General features: G+C 37.9%; 1 protein-coding gene across 3 annotated transcripts in view; it reads left to right on the forward strand.

The window, feature by feature from the left end:
- Positions 1-6: 6 nt before the first annotated feature.
- Positions 7-16,778, forward strand: part of CHID1 (chitinase domain containing 1) — a 120,693-nt gene continuing 103,921 nt past the window's right edge. For 2 of the 3 annotated variants that reach the window (XM_026850389.1, XM_026850391.1), the window contains exons 1-7: positions 7-71; positions 2,989-3,154; positions 4,578-4,727; positions 5,597-5,729; positions 6,707-6,751; positions 7,034-7,140; positions 8,603-8,664. In XM_026850389.1, the coding sequence (XP_026706190.1) occupies positions 3,044-3,154; positions 4,578-4,727; positions 5,597-5,729; positions 6,707-6,751; positions 7,034-7,140; positions 8,603-8,664 (608 nt within the window). In that variant the 5' untranslated portion in view covers positions 7-71; positions 2,989-3,043. Of the gene's footprint in view, positions 141-2,988; positions 3,155-4,577; positions 4,728-5,596; positions 5,730-6,706; positions 6,752-7,033; positions 7,141-8,602; positions 8,665-16,778 lie in introns of all 3 variants that reach the window. The other variant, XM_026850390.1, reaches the window with a different exon arrangement.

Raw genomic sequence — 16,778 nt, forward strand, 5'->3', positions numbered from 1 at the left:
GGCGGGCGCGCAGGCTCCGGCGGCCCCTCAGGTCTGCGCTGGAAAGCTTTGGGATCTCCAGAGTCAGACGGGTATGGGAGGCAATTCTTACTGTCACAGCAGGGCATCTTGCAAGAGCGGAGGGAGTAATGTTTACACAGGTTAAAACCGGTTTGTTTTCACTCCTGAATCTAGCTTTTGTTGATTAAATTTAAAAACACATCAACACAATCCTTCCCGGACTTCCTTTACTAAGCGATGCAGACTACTTCTGCAGCAGCAGTTAGAATCTGGTTTCTTTAGAAATACAAGTATAAACATTAATTCTGATTCCAAATAATTACTGTGCCAGCCTCCGAGATCACTTGGTTTCTTTGGTTGCTTCTTTGTACAGCCTAAATCTATGCTAGCTTTTCTCTCTTAAAAATAAAGATGCATTTAAAACAGCTGATTAAAAGTATGTTACCTCATGTGGAGACTCAGGTTAAACAGCATTTGTGACCTGGCTTAAAAACCTGTGCTTCAGTTTGTCAGATGTTTTAAACCTTCAGTTGTTCCTAGTATGAGTTGAACAAGGACTCAGAGTCAGTCTTCAGTTTTGCTTGTGTTTTGCAATGATACAGGAAACAAATGAGTGCCAAGCTCATACAGTCCTGCTCAGTTTAGTTAGTTTGAGAAGAATTGAACAGCGATGAAGGAAGGTTTGCAGAAAAAAATCTTGACGGGGAACTAATTATTGTAAAGCTTGTGAAATTCACACTTATAGTTTCCATAAAGAGCATTTAAATTTTGACTAATTCATCTTCATGTAGTAGAGCAACACTGTCTACTTAATTTTCAATAAACCAATGTTAAAGAACAAATTATTAAATGAAGGTTGCAGCCAAGAGTCAATATTGGACTGTCACTGGCAGAAACCATTTTGCCACAGGTTTAGTGCATCCTATAGATCTAGGACTTGATGTTGCCTTGATAGTAACTGGCAGATGGATATGATCATGTCAAGGAAATGAACACATTTTGATGTCTAATTAGAGTTCAGTGATGTTTGGTTTTTTTTAAACTTCTGTTCTTCAGCTGTTAAATATTAACTTTTCTTCAGGGAAGTGGATGCTGTTGCTAATTGTTTCTGAAAGTGAAATCCAACACCTTAAAATCAATATATACCCGTTTCTGAAAGAATTGATATCCTGTCCAGATAGTTAAGACTTGTATTGACTGTTCAGGCTCTCAATTGTTCCTCTCTGCAGTAGTTTATAGATCCTGCCAAGCTAGGAACCGAGTAGATGCTATCAAGAGCAACCTGCTTTGTCTAATTTTTTAGGATGTGGAAAACAAGAGGGTTACCTGTGACCTTGAAGTCAAAGTAGAAGCATAACATCTTAACTATTAATAATAGTGAATTTTACATGGTACAACAATTTAGCTTTTACCCCACCCTCTGGATCTAAGAAGTATTGGAAGGCTTTCTGCTTTTATTCTGCAGTCTTTATAAGACTTGACTAAAGCCTTCAAAACATTTTGTACATGAGGTCTTTGATGCTCTGTGTTCTTTGGTGCTAGTGGCATTGGTGTTTTCAAGCTCTTTCAGTGCCATCATCCTTCTTTCTTCCCTTATCACGTACTCTCTTTTCCTGCAGAATCCCTAACTCCTGCAGCAAATATCTCTGCCTTTTAAAAGCTCACTGCTAAGCCAGCCACATCCAAATATGTGTAAGTTTATCGGGTTGTTCTCATCTCTGCATTACCACTGTTGGCCTCAAATAGCTGCTGTTTCATTGAGTACACTTCCATGTAACCTTTAAGGTTCCTTCTGCCACCATGCTACTGTCGCAGTGCTCCTTTAGAGTGCTCAGCCTGTTGCTGTTTGATCCCTCGCCTGATGTTTTATACAGAAACAAAGTACTCAGACTTTGAACAGCACTTGTTACCAGTGCCAACAGAACAAGTCTTGTAAATATGACTTGAAGAAATGAGCTCATAAGTCTTTAAAGTGAGTGGTAGAAATGTTAATTCTTCAGAGTAATACAGGAAGCATGAGAATTTTTAAAGTTTGACTAAACTTTGGAAAATTATGGGAATGGTAACCTTTTTTTCTTCTCCATTAGGATCTCATGAGAAGCAGCCAGATACATTATCTAGTTTATTATAGATGAGAGCTAGTCCCAGTTTGATACTTAGGACTTCCAGAATTAGTAACAGGTTGCTTTTCTTCATTCCGGTATTCTATCTCTTTTGGCCCTGGTTTCCCTAATGCTAAATACTTGTTTTCTTCTTACCCACTGCTGGGAACTAGGCTGCAAAACCAGTGCATCTCATGAATGGGGAGAGGTTGAAAAACAAGCTCTGGCTGTATTTGAAATTTTTTTGGTAAAGTCTTTCCTCTGACAGAACTAAAGTGTAATAGACAAATAGCACTGAACAGAACTGTTCTCTATTAATTCTAAATTCTTTTATCTGGAGCTGGAACAAACTGTTTTTTTTTTTTTTTTTTTTTTTTTTCAATTCTGTGTGTATCACTGACTTGGCAAGGAATTGAAAGCAGAGTTCTCACCTGTTAGGGTAAAGGCACATAGCTATAAGCATATAGCTATAATTCTTTCTGTCTCTTAATTAATTTGTGACTTGCTGACTGGGTTAGGCAGGAGCAGAAACAAATGGTATCTATTTGCTATAGAAAAGGTAAGGTGGTGCTGTAAATGTTCTGAGCAGCAAACATCTCAGTTTCAGCTGTATACAGTTAGAGTTCTTTAGGGATTCTTTAAAAGGGAAGCTGCAAGTGTCCAACCCACTTTCTCTGTGATACACCTACTGAAACAAGGAACGAAAAAAGATGTTCAAGTCTAGCAATTTCTTAAAATACTCTGCTGTTTTGCTGCCAGAGCAAAAGCACTATTAAAACAGTACTGCCTTAATAAGTCTGATTCTAGAGGACAGATTACAAGAAAATTGCTTGACTTTCCTTAGTCAGGAAAACTGAATTAAACTGTTACATTCTTCTGTTCGCAGAGATTTGAAGCCTTATGTTTTCAGGGCAGAGAAACTTGACACGGGGAAAAACACCATGAGGCTTCTCTATACTTCACTTTCTCTTACTATGATTTGTTGGCTAGTTGAAGGTACCCTGTCAAAAACAGATGCAAAGAAAGGTGCTACAAAAAAAATGGAAGAAAAGGTAAGAGAAGTAACTGTATTGCTCATCTTCTCTAACATGTGCAGTGAACTAACTGAACTTTGGTAAATGGACTCTCATTCTACCAAAATGGTGTTAAAAGCAACCATGCACTTCCACTGAAGCTTATGCTCACAAATAATGCTACCTGAAACTGTCCTTTCCTTCAGCTTTTATGAGTGTCACACATTTGTTCACTCCTTGAGCCAATTTGCTGTAGACTTCTGGAGTTTTATCCCCCGTGCAAGCTGCAGAAGCAGGAAGGTTTTCCCTCCTCTTGCATAGCTAAAGGAGACATACTTCCATCCCTTTGGAAAGGGGCATGGGGAGAGTAGTTTGGGCCAGGAGCACTAGGTCATTTACTGGTGGAAGGGAAGGTGTTCTCAGCCTTGCCAATGGGAAGGCTGAGTCCTGATAGAAGAGTTTGAAGAGCTGTCTAACCAGCAGTTCTTTTGCAGGCAGAAATGATTCAAAGTCCTGTAGCAATCTGAGCAAGTGTAGCCAACATGCTAAAGTCTCTCTTAACTTGCTGAGCATGTCCTTGTTTCCTGCCTAGTTTCTTTCAAAACTGCAAGAAGGCACAGCGGTGTAAGAGAAAGTGTGTGTATGGAGAGGAAGTATATTTACCAGTGCATATACCAAGTGTATGTACATAGTGTTGCTAAGCATGTTAGGTAGAAAAGTAGACATGTTCAAAATCATCTCCCATAAACTATAAGTATAGTTAATTCTTCATTATGCAGATACATCTCTCATTGTCTTTATTACTTGCTAAGTGTCTACCAGGAAGAAAATCTAGTTTGCAGGTAGTGAGGATAATACAAAGCATTAAAACAGGACTTATCCCTGAAGTCCTTCCACTGAACCAGTAGATGGTTTCTGCTTACTTACCATGCACACTTTGTTAGGCATTCTCATTCTGATTCTGTCTGATAAAACTATTTGTGCTGGTTAGTTGAAGCAGATGTTCCTTAAAGAAAAGTGTTCAGAACCTTGGCCTTCAATGCAGCATGCTCAGTCTAAAATATATGCAGTTTAAAAGCCATCTTCAAATTCTTTGTTAAGAACTCCTACTCCCTTTTTGTCATTTTGGGGTTAACATGCCACAAAGCATTGACTAGAGAGGAGAGCACCATCACCTGTGGTAAATTATGTTCTTTAACTTTGTCACTTCTTTTTTTTTTTTTTTTTAATATGCTTTTTACCTTGCAAACAAAGATAAATTTACTGATGATGACAAATAATTTCTGAGCACTTTCCTGTTTCAGTTTTAAATTGAACTGTTCTACATCATTTAAAAGGATTGCTCAGAGTTTAATGATGTGATGGTTTGGGGGTGGGGGGTGGGGTATGCAGTTTGAAGTCTGTTGCTACTGAAAGTGGCTGCTTTGTATAGCTGGTTCTAAAAACTGTCTTCTTCCACCAGACACTGCATTCTGATAAAAATGTGCAGGACCGGGGCCTGGTAGTTGTGGATCCAAAGGCAAAGGATATTATACTGGAACACAGAAGTTATTGCTCCAAGAAGATGAAGGAAAGACATTTCTCAGGAGATGTTCTGGGATATATTACTCCTGTAAGTTAATAAAATGAATAAAATTGGTGTTTTGAATGAATATGCAGTGGACTGTTCTAATCTGCAGTCTTGCATCCGTGCTTTAAAAATGTTTTTATAATAATGGGAACTTCTGGTCAAATACAGTGAAATAGCCAGAGGATTATTTGAGAGCTGGCTTGGGATTCAGGTGCTCTCAAACCCTTGTTCTCCCGTCCATTTCTTGGAGGATGTCTATGTCATACTGTTTTGTTTTGTTTTGTTTTGTTTTTTTCTCACCAGTAAAACAGAGGTGATAGTATTCCAGTGTCCTTGATGGGCCATGTGAAGTTGCAGTAAAATTAGAACAGGAGGGCAACTAAGTGTCATCATACCATGCAGCTACCAGCTTGAACCTTCTAAATAAACAGTGCAAATTTTATGCTGCTGTCAAACTGATCTCTTTTGCTATTCAGTCTATTCAGAGCATCCTTTCTTGAATAATAAATGTTTCTTACTTTTGTTTAGAGGATGCTTTTCACTTGTTTCAGTCTTACACCACTCTAAAGAGAAATAGGTGCCCTATAAATTTTCACCTTTCTCAAATTCTCTTGAACATAACTGCAGAGGCTGTAAATTCAAAACTGTGTTGGCATCTACATGCAAATTCCTGTAGTTCAGGTGAATTTGCAAAATTTGAAGACTGCCTTCCATGTAGCTCTCAGAGTTTCCAGAGTACTTTCTTGTTTAAACAAAAATAATGTCCCAAAAAGGTTTCCTCAAACTAAGGAATGGGGATCTAGCAAATGATTACATTTGTGTTAAAGAATTTATATTGGTCAAAAGTAAAGTGAACTGTTTATCTTGCTTTTGAGCCTCTCACTTTTTTTTTCCCTCCTTTCTTTTGCAAGTGGAACAGCCATGGATATGACATTGCTAAAATATTTGGAAACAAATTTACATTAATCTCACCAGTCTGGTTACAAGTGAAAAGGAGAGGGAAGGAAAGGTTCCAGTTCACTGGGCTTCATGATGCTGATAAAGGTGTTACCTTCTTTTTCTTTTAATATGCATTGCAAATTAGATTACTGGTGTTGTTGCAGACTAGGTAACATTGGTAATAAATGCATGTGGGTTTTTCTGTCTCTGCCTCATGGCAAAGTACTTTAAACCGTTCCATTTTGGGGGTAGTTTTCTTTAGAGCGAACTTTCTTCTGTCCCCATCTGTTCCCATATGTGTACATAGTTTATGTGTACAAAGAATAAGTAGAAAGATTGGCTCTTCTATCAGGCTGTCTTAAAAAAAAGACAAAGCATCTGTACCGGCAGAGATAGTCTTTGGTGTTTGCACTGTGCGGTTGTTTACCTACAAACCAAATTATGGTTTGTTTTACCTTTGCAAAAACCTTTGGGTGAATTTGTTCTGGGAATGGAGGTTAAATTTAATCTGAAGATGATTTTTTCCTTCACTGTCAAGAAACTGGCAGCAAGTTCAGATTTCAGCTAGTATGTTCTTAAATAATAACTAAGTAGTTTATGGTTTTGTACTTGATTGAACATGGAATCTCATTTGAAATGGCTATAATTCTTACCATGTTGGTACCTACTGACAAATTAATTTTAGTACAATGATTTCTAAGAGGAATGGATGGGATGCTTGCAAGTACCAATTTAAGAAAATAATAAAATTCCCTCCGTGATGCTAGGTGACTAGAGAAGTGTTGTTCCAAGTAAGTGGTTTCTATGATGAGGCAGAACTGTAAGCAGCAGGGAGTGGTTGGGTAGGGACTATTGTAAAGTTGTAGTAAATGCTAGTTATGCTGTAGTGGAGGTGAATAGCTTCAAATTCTGTGCATCAGAGAGTGTTTTGTCTGTGTTGGTTATGAACTGGTAGTCTGTGGCAGGAACACAGGTACAGTGAAACTATGCTACATTATTTGAAAAATGCTTGAAAACATGTTATCATTGTCAACATCATTTATATTTTAACAGTTGTTCTCTTACTTTATACTGTTTGACAGGCTGGATGAAAGATGTCAGAAAAACCTCCAAAACTGTCAAAATAGGTGAGCCTCTGTTTTATGTTTGTTTGGGGTTTGTTGGCTTTAGCTGCTAGCAGAGCGAAAGAAGGCTTTGTTCCAGGTGTATATGGGAGAAGGGGAGGTTCCCTTACCATAGTTGTATGAAGGAGGAAGTTGGTCAGAGTGAAGAGCAATTATATTTGTCATGGGATATGTTGTTTAGTGGGATCTCTGCTTGTATCTGCTGTATTCTTCTTCTGCAGAAATATTCCAGTATAGAAAATAAATGCTTAATTTTCACTACTGATTGATGATTTTGCTTGATAGTGCCTCGAATTTTGTTTGATGGCTGGACCTATCAGGACTTCGAGAGTGTTTTTGCCAGTGAGGATGAGATAGAGGAGCTTTCCAAGAACATGGTTCTGCTAGCCAAGGTAAAAAGACTTTCTGCTAAAGCCTATAAAATAGTGTGAGATGGTATTTGATTCTTTTTGTAATTGGTGTTTTCTCATTTCCCGTAGAAATATTCTAGAAAATAAAATTCTGCTCAGCACAATAATAAGGCAGGATTCTTAATAGAGTATCCTAGTATGTGTTCAATTCCTGTAAATGCAAAGTATAGCAACATCGAAGTGCAGTTAACTACAAGTCTAAGATGAGACTATGTAAGTCTGATCAACATAACCATATTAAGTTCTTATTGGCAGCTGCACTGGTGATTTTTTGCCTGATATTATATTGTGATTGATAAAACCTGTGCCAAACAGCTGACAGGCTGAATGTTGCTGAGGCAGTAGTGGATACCTGATAAATTTCTCATGGAGGTTGCCTAGTGAACAGACTTTTCTTTTAAATTTCTATTAAAAAAGCTAAATCTATTTAGCAGGGGCTAAAGTGGTTAGTGGCATTTTTTGAAAGAGGGTCACAGGTGCAATGAGTGTTGTTTTCTGTGTTACAGAAATACATTCAAGGTCAGTGTGCTAGAACTGAGTCACTATAATACCAAGAATAGATCAGTGGGTATCTGTTATTGTACAGTTTTGCTCTGATAAACTAGTTTCCTTAAAATGTTAAGAGGCTGGAGAGAGGAGAAAAGGATTTCCTTTAAGAAATGGTTACTGTTTGCTAAGGTTTTCTGGGCAGCCCCTTAGCTACTGGCTTTAGAGCTATGTGTGTGTATGGCTTGACAAGTTGCACTCAAAAGACATTCAACTTCAGTGGTTGATTCATGACAGCCTGCTTAATTATTGTCAAAATAATGTTTCTCACTTGCTGCATGATGCAAAGAAATCTTAATGTTCTCTAGAGGAAGATGGATGTAGAGGTAAACTGGATAGTTTCTTAAAATTGATAGCCAATACATCAATTTTAGGTCCTCAGTAACAGTTGGCCCCTTGAGGAAAGGGTACTCTAGTACAACAGTATCCTTTAATATGTTAAACATAATTATCACAAGTGAGATTAACTGAGGGTGAAGTTTGGAATCATGCCTGTGCCAAGTTAGTATTTACATCTTTAGATTCAAGAGCTCATTAATTTTTTCCCAATATATGTGTAAATGTGTGTCAAATGATTTGCTTAACAACCATCTTTCATTAATGGCTGAATTTTCCCAATCTGGTACTGGTTTATTCTGTAAGAGTAGAAGTCCTGGATAACTAATAGAGATGTTCAACTTTTGCATGTTTGTTAAATAATTTGTGCTTCTCTTTGACTTCTTCATGAAATGCTGCATTGAAGACAAAGCTGGTATAAGAACACAAAACATGTTCAATCTGTAACATTACAAGCAAAATTACAGTAATTGTGTGCTTTGATACTGTATTATCATCTCTGATACAAGCATAATGAATAAGCATGGTGATTTAACTGTATATTGTTGTCAATTCCCTTTAGAATGAAAATTTTGATGGTTTTGTAGTTGAAGTCTGGAGTCAGCTGGGAAGTCAAAAGCAAACGTGAGTATGAGTCTGTAGGATGTGATTCCTAAAAACTGGCTCTTTTAAAGCATCTTTTAAATTTCTCCAAGTTGATTTGAGTTTGTCATTATAAATACACTTCATCGAGGGACAGCTAAAGGTTGTTCCACTTAGACTGAAGTAGAAGAGTCTACTCCACTCTACATGAGCTCAAAGATTACATAATAATCTTCACAGTGTACTTAGCACACCACATGAGCCTTTCATACTTGATTTTTGCAAGATGTTGCTGTTGTACAAGGGTGAAAGGGTATCTCAGTTGCTCAGACCTTGGCACTGGCCTTTATTATGGCATTTATTGGTTTGGAAGCTTGAATGTGTGGGATGCTCTCAAGACCATCAAATTTGAGTCGATTAGGAAACCTTCCAAACCTTTCCAGAGAGATCTTTTAGACATACTGAATCTAAAACCAAAATCCCCAATCTGAAGCAAATCTAGGGAAAAACTGGCTTCCAGTTCTTGCAAGCCTAGTGTATTTTAAACTTTGGATTATTTGATTTACCTTTTGATAGCTCCACTATGAAGTTTCAGTGAATCTGCATTAGTTGTAGCTTCTAAAACTAAAGGGCTTATCCATATTAAGATTTTTTTCTGACATTTTAATCTGGTTTTCCTTGAGCAAAAGCCCCTTGGCACCTTAGACAGAGTCAGGATAAGGTGAGCTCTGAACTGCTGCTTCAGGAGGAAAAGGCAGAATGTGTGGTGAAATGAACGATTCAGTGCAGCAGTCTGAAGATTTTGTGTTAGTTTTCTCAGGAAATTCAAGCATTCATTCCCTAAAGCACAGTATTCCTACCAGCTCTCTATTGCCTAAAATCAGTGGGGGAAATGTAGTTTAAAGAAAGCTCCACAGAATGCAAACTTCATTATGAGAGAATTTAACCTTTCAAAAATGGTTACTTCAGGTTATTCTGTTTAGGGAAAATGTTACTGCCTGATGGCATATAATAATTACTTCTGGAACTGAGTGTTCTATTAACAGAGTCCTACATTTTCCCTATAACATCAACACTTGAGAACAAAGAACTGAAACTGCAGAATCTTTGTAGCCTTGTCAGGGGCTTCATCATTTACGCTGGAATGAATAATCCTTAAAATAGATGCTCTTGCGTATATTTAGGTAATTTGCCAGGTTGTTCCTAAGAGTTAATCTCTATACTGAGCTCTGAACCTATTGCAGTGTCTTAATAAGACAGCCAATGAGGTGATCTAAGCAATTAGTAACTGCCAGCCTGAAGCTGGGTGTAGTGGTCAGTTTATCTATTGTGCTTGCTGTATTTCAGTAAAATCGATGGTTTTCCTATTAGTTAGCTTAGACAAATGTAAGACACACTGTATTACTGTAATTTTAATACTCACTGAAGACCAATTTAAGCAACTGGCGTCAATGTGCTGTATTGCAAATGACATACATGAACAAAGCATATGTTTTTATTCACTCCAGGGTGAGTTTACTTGTGGCATGGTAAAAATGTTACTCTTTGCCGGGAACAATGCTGGTTCAAAGATGGTTCAGTGCTGGTTCAAGATGGTCCCATCTTATGTGTAAGAACTGTTTGTACTAGAGGAGGGAACTGCTGCGTAGTTGTTCTGGCCTTCAGTACCTGAGTGTTATTTAGGTGAAGTGTAGAAACACCACTTACATATTCACTCTCTGTCTGTCATTGATAGACAGGAGTTGGAAGTATTTTCCATAACTTTGGAGAAGGAAAGGGTTATTCTCACAGAGAGAATCATAATTGCCTCCTTTGCTCCGAGTCAGTAGTCTTTGATCATATGTGGCCACCCGTGAACAAGACTTTAGGATTATCCTAACTAAAAATGTGAAAGATGATGTTTGGCAAAAAAACAAGAATAGAAATAAAAGTTACAAACTGCAGATTTTCCTCCTCTTAAAGACCAGTTTTAATTTAAGTGCTGAATTATAAATTCATCTCTGTGGGTTTTGTTTTGTTTGTTTGGTTTTTTTTTCCCCTCCCTTTATTGCCACTTCCCTAGAAATGGGTAGGGTGTTTAAGTTGCAAAATGCCTGGTGTCAGGCTTGCCTCCTCAGAGACAAGCATTCTGAATAAGGCTTATCTAAGTAGCAAGCTGAAGCTAGGCTAGTTTGTGGAATAACAGCTCTTCTGTGAAAAAAGAAGTACATCATTACATTACAGTTTTTTCTCATGATGCTTATAAATTATGGGACCAGGATCTTCATTTTGAGATTAAGTCAGTTTGTCCATCACTTGCTCTAAAACTGGGTGGCTTGGCTAGCTGGTGCCCCAGGGATTTTCCCTGTCAATGTTTTTTGGAGTGAACGGTTCTTAAGGGGCAGAATTAAGTGAATTTATCACCTTGCACATCGAGTGCCGTTGCTCCGGGACCTGTTCGTTTACTTTTGAATAGCACAGCAGAGTTATTCCTGAGAAACGGGCAAGCACGGACGGTCTTTTGCTTTGCTTGTCCCTGCCGGAAAAGACTTGGAGCAATCCATGACCGCTCTAGCCACGGGGTGGCAGCGTTGTAACGCGAGTCACACCTGATCGTCCTGCTCAGCTTGTTTTCCGAAAGCGACAACCACCAGTAGGAAAGCGCGTTCTTAACCTTGGAAGGGTGAGGGACAGTTGACAGGTCGGCGTCAACACAGAGATGACCCCTAATCCTTCGGAGATGTTCACAGAACAGCAACTATGTATGCTCCATAGGAAGCATCTGTGTTAACTGTTAGGTACATAGTGTAGGCATTCTTGATTGAGATCCTTCAAGGTCAAACACCTGAAAGTAGCTTAACCTACTTCTAGGTAAGGCAACAAAAGATCATAATGATGATGCTGGGAACAGATAGTGTGCCTTCAGATTACTTTCAGAGCTGTCTGACAATTCAAAGAGACAATGCTAATACAATTTATTCCTATATAGTGTGAAAATGTTTTAGTTTAGAAAGAAAATAAAAGAATCAGATGGTTTTTTTTTCTGAAATACAAGGACTAGTCTCACATAAGCAGTTAGCAACAGGTTATTGAGACTTAACACAGGTGCATAAAAGTACCTGGGGATATGCTGCAGCTTCCAGCCTGCCTTACAAAATGACAGAGCAGTTGTGTAGATCTAAGTAAAAAATACTTCACTTAAAATCATTATGGTTTTCATTTTTCAAAACTCAAAGTAAATGAATACCTAACTATTAAATTAATAAACCATAAAATGGCACTCAGTTATTCTAGTGCATTCTTTCATGTATCTGTGTTGAGGGGAAAGCTGTGGAAATTATTCCTGTTATTTTTTTGATAGTATTATGGAAAAAATCTATGATCCTATCCCTTAGTGGTGGAGGAACACCTTTCTTTATCAGACTTAAAATGACTAGAGAGTGGGATTTGCTTATGGAACATTTGTGCTTGATATGGTTCTTCAACTATGAAATCGCATCCACTGTCCAAAGACAAAGTGCAGTGATACCACTTAGCAGAGTACACTACTATTTCCTGAGGCAGGTGAGTCTGCAAAAGAATCTGAAAACCTGCAAATTAGTGTCCTAACTAATAAATTGGGTTATGATTTAAGCACTACTTCATATATCAGAAAGTTGGATTAATTGCAGCTGAAAATCTCTTCTCAGCAGACTTCAACTGAGCAAGTGTCCATGAGATACCTTTTTTTCTCAATAGCTGAACATCAATTTTGGCTGGACTAAAGAGGCATGCTGACATCTTCATAGCACATGTTTCACCCCATTTTCTTGATGTTGGGGCTTGAAACACTGAATTGCCTAAAGACCTTGTGACATATTTTGTAAATATCTCCGTATAACAGGGTACCAGTGTTAGCTCTGTGCAATACATCTGTAACACATAAATCCTGTGGCCAGCCTCTTCAAGAACCTGTGATCACTGAGCGGTTTTAAAATGAGACATTCAGACACTTCTCTGTCAACCCTTTACATGTTTCTAGAAAATCTTGATTTTTTTGGGGTACTCATCAGAAACGAATGAAAATTCTCCCTGCAAGGCCTGAGTTGTTATCTAGAAAGAGCCTTCAGTTTCTTGTTTATCCTAGCTGGCATTACAGATGAGGTGATATATTGCTAAGAAATTATGTTGCTGGCATCCACTAAAAGATGAAATTCTGTGGTTTCAGGCTCTCCATGTATCTTCTGTTCAACATCTTCTTAAGCAGAACTAACTTAATCTAGTTTTGTTTGTTTTCAGGAACAAAAAATTTTCTAATCATTCTGGTTTGGGGTTAGAATTGCTCTGTAATGCTCACCAGACTGAAGTCTTGTATCAGTCTTTTGTGCGGCTTTCTTTTGCATATCCATTTAAATGTTGATTTTACCAGCAGTATAAATTTTATATAGGAGAAATATATGCCTAAATATAGCATGTTAGATATCCTAAGCAGCCTGGTTTCTGGCTGTTCATGTAGGGTCTCAAGTCTTACACAGCAGTCCTGTATGCATGCTTTGTATACCTTTGGATGCGTAAAATGGCATTAGGTTCTTATATTTTGATGCCCAAATACCACCTGTTCTAGCTGAAGAACCCAAATTGTCTTGATATGTGTGTGTGGACCTAAGTTTTAGGGGGTTTATATTGACCAGTTCAGGCTCCTGTAGACGTCTAATACAAATACTTCAAAGTACCCTCTATAATCGATACCTACTTCATTCCTGTGATTTCTGGGAATAGAATTATTGATATACAGATCACAGTGAGGTCAAATTTAATGTGAAGTGAATGACTGCATCTAACTGATTTTGCCTCCTCTCATGCTGACAGTCATTACACAGTGAAAAAAGTATTCAGCTTCCCATCTTTTATCCTAACACAGAGGAAATTAGTGTCCTAACAAAAATCAAAATCAGCTAAGCTATCCTATGCAGATGATACCTCAATTCTAGTGTGTTTTGTCAGGTCTTATACTTTAAACCTGCTTCTTAATTAAATAACTGTCTTTTAGATAAAACTTTCTTGGCTGATTTTGCAATAAAATATTCCAAGTTATTCATCCTATGGCATTTAAGTTTAGAAATGTACATGGCAAAAATACTGAGATAACTGAGCAAGCAAAGGTTCTCTGTTTCTTATTTAACAGCTAGACAGGATGATGTCTCTCTTGCTAATCTCACTTGCGGGTTTATTGGGTGTTTTTTTTCTCCAGAGACCTGGGTCATGTCGTGAAAAAGGCATGAATGTACCCGTCAGAATCTCACAGCATACATAAAAGTGCACACATTATTCTGATCAGTCTGGCGTTAGCTGACAGATGGCACTGCCATCACACAGAATCAATCTGAAAAACGTGATTTTTTTTTTTTTGTTGTTGTTGTTGTTGTTGCCACGTGCTGCAGGCACTTGGTATCATGCAGAAGATGACCTTCAGACATCTTATTAATGTTGGTAGGAGTATAGGAGCAAAAAGCTCTTCTGGCAGTTCTATCCTTCATGTTAGTCCCTGAAAAATTAATCTATTAATCAAAGATTTGCCATAATTCACTCCAGTTTCTTGGTATTAACTAGGCAATGAAATGGCACAAAAGGGCAATTTCTTCTTGAAGTAGACAGCTTTATTCTGTCCAATTTTCTTGACAAGGCATAAATTTTATAGAGTACTGACTACCAACTTGAGCAAAAAAATGGCTGCAGTTAGAAAGTTGCAGTTTTGAAGGGTCACTTAACTGAAGGGGAGGATGTAACAGCCACAGCCTTATGTGTTTTCTGCAAGGCTTTTCAAATACACCTACAACCCACCCTTGTGCACTGAAGTAAACTGTACTACAGGGTGTCCCAAACACTATAGACTGGCAATGCTGGAAAAAGGGAGTTCTGAAAAAAAAAAGCTTCCCTCAAACTTTGGTTGATGAAAATTTGCAGGTCTGCATACCTTGTATGGAACAAGATACTTCAAAATCATGAACACTTGGAAAATTGACCTACCAAACGGTAGTGATAATAGAAGGCTTGAAATAGTAGGAATGAAGTAGACCTTAATTAGCTCAAGATAGAGTCTTAAAGCTGCCAATGTTTTAGTAGCTACTCTGAAGTTAAATTTGACAGTGGTGAAGTCACTGGTAAATATTTAATGAAGCCTTTTCAGGAAGACTGATTCTATTCCCACTTTCCTGCACCTCATTATAATGTTTAAAATGTCTAGCTTTGCTTTCAAAATTACCTGTGGTAATATGGGAGGATATAGTGTTTAAAACACTGTAAAGCACTGTTGGGACACCACAAAGTTTTAATTTGTAGTGCAATAAATAAGCATTCTGCTATTGCTGTTTGGGGGAGAGTGTGTATTTGATTTACGTAGTCTGTCTTGGCTGACAAATGGAAGTGAGCCTGAATTAAGTGGTTAACCATTTAATTGTGCCTGATTGTTAGAACGTTTTCAGTGCCCAGAGACCTGGCTTGACAGGTTAGTGAGTAGATGTTAATCTGGGTTTCTTGAGCAAGAATCTGCAGTTGTCCAGCTACCACTTTTCTGTCTGACCTTCTCCAAGTTGAAACTAATTTTTTGGCCAGAGCTATACTGCTTGGATTTGGTGGCAGGAGGAGAGGAAGTGCCTGTTTTGACGGAGTCTGCTTTCAGTCCTGTCTGCTAGCTACAAATTAAAACTAGCAGTCTAAATTGCACTCCTGCCCCTCTATCAGGCCACAAATCTCTGTCCTTCGTTTACAGTTGTAGGTTGTAGTTCTACACTCTGTGCCTTTCTAGTTTTAAGATGCCTGCTTTTGTGCAGTCACTGTTTTTGTGGGTGCATCACTGCTTTTGTGGGTACATTTTTACCTCTGCTGGCCAACCACCAGTGTCTGACATTGCCAGGGAAGGGGGAAACCTTGAATTTAATATTCACTTGATTTATTTTTTCTGTACCTGGTTCAAAATAGTCCCCAGTGCTTTTCTTCTTATCCTTCAGAGCATTGCTATCTGAATAGAAAAATTTTAGGAGCTGAGGCAGATATGTGAAAATGCAGAGTGGCAGCGAGGGTGTTAGCCTTGGTTCTAAATTAAAAAGAAGACATTATCTTGCTCTGCACCTATGTTAGGGGTTTTTGTGCTATTCTGCCCCTCCTACCCCCTCACCTTCTAAATAATTAAATTTAAAGTCAATTAATATTTTGCATGGTATAGAGGTCTCAAAGTTCCTACAGCTAGCAAAGGCAGCCAGGCAGAAGAGATCCCTGCTGATAAACAGTGTAGAATAATCTCAATACCAGAGGAATTGATTCTTTGGTCAAATTTATCTTATATGTAGCGTTTCTGACATCTAATAAAGGGTACAGTCATATTGCAGTTTGGACATAATTAGTTTAAAAGGTCACTTAGCCTTGAGACACAAGTCAGTGGGAAAGAAGACTTAGCTAGTTTTAATACTGATTATAGTTTTTGGTAAGATTATGTCATGTTGGAGCCATGATGTGTATGTTAGAGTCAATAAATGTCTGTTTAGTTTAGTGTTGTGATTTTTTTTAATGCATTCCTATGGCAAAGGATTTTTCTTTGCTATAATTGTTTTGTCTGAATAGTCGTGCTCTTAATGTGGAATGCACATGAAGGAAATAGGAGGGAAAGCACTTTTGCTCTACTGAAATGGGCTGTGAAGTTGCTTTCTATTTGGTTCACATTTAAGCATAGTTCTGAACAGATCTAGAATTCTGTGCTAATATGATCTGTCTGACTGCCTTCGTGGATCCATCCTGCCAGTCGGTAAATATGAAAGTTGACTTTGTTCTGAAAAATCAGATGGCTTAAAGAAGTCAAACAGAAGGGCTGTATTTATGGTGCAAATTTAAGGTAATATTGGACTCCTCTTAAAAATAGCCATTAAACTTTATTTCTGCAGTCTGTCTCTGAAGGATTTTCTCTTAACATTGCCCTTCAAATCAGGAAGACTAGAAACGTTTACCTGAGAATTTTGGAGTTTATTTTCCTGTTGAAGTTTTTAGAATATGAGAATGAAAATCAGCTCTTGTGAAAGTCTTTAAATTATGCATGTGGAAGGTGATACTTCCAGATATGACATTGTCAAACATTTATTTTGTAGCTATACAGTAATGTATAAACAAAAGAATTGTTCATACAGAAAAAAAACAACAGCAAAAATGTT

Source organism: Athene cunicularia (assembly GCF_003259725.1).
Source record: "Athene cunicularia isolate RWA chromosome 5 unlocalized genomic scaffold, athCun1 chr5_part2, whole genome shotgun sequence".
In the NCBI taxonomy this organism is placed as follows: Eukaryota; Metazoa; Chordata; class Aves; order Strigiformes; family Strigidae; genus Athene; species Athene cunicularia.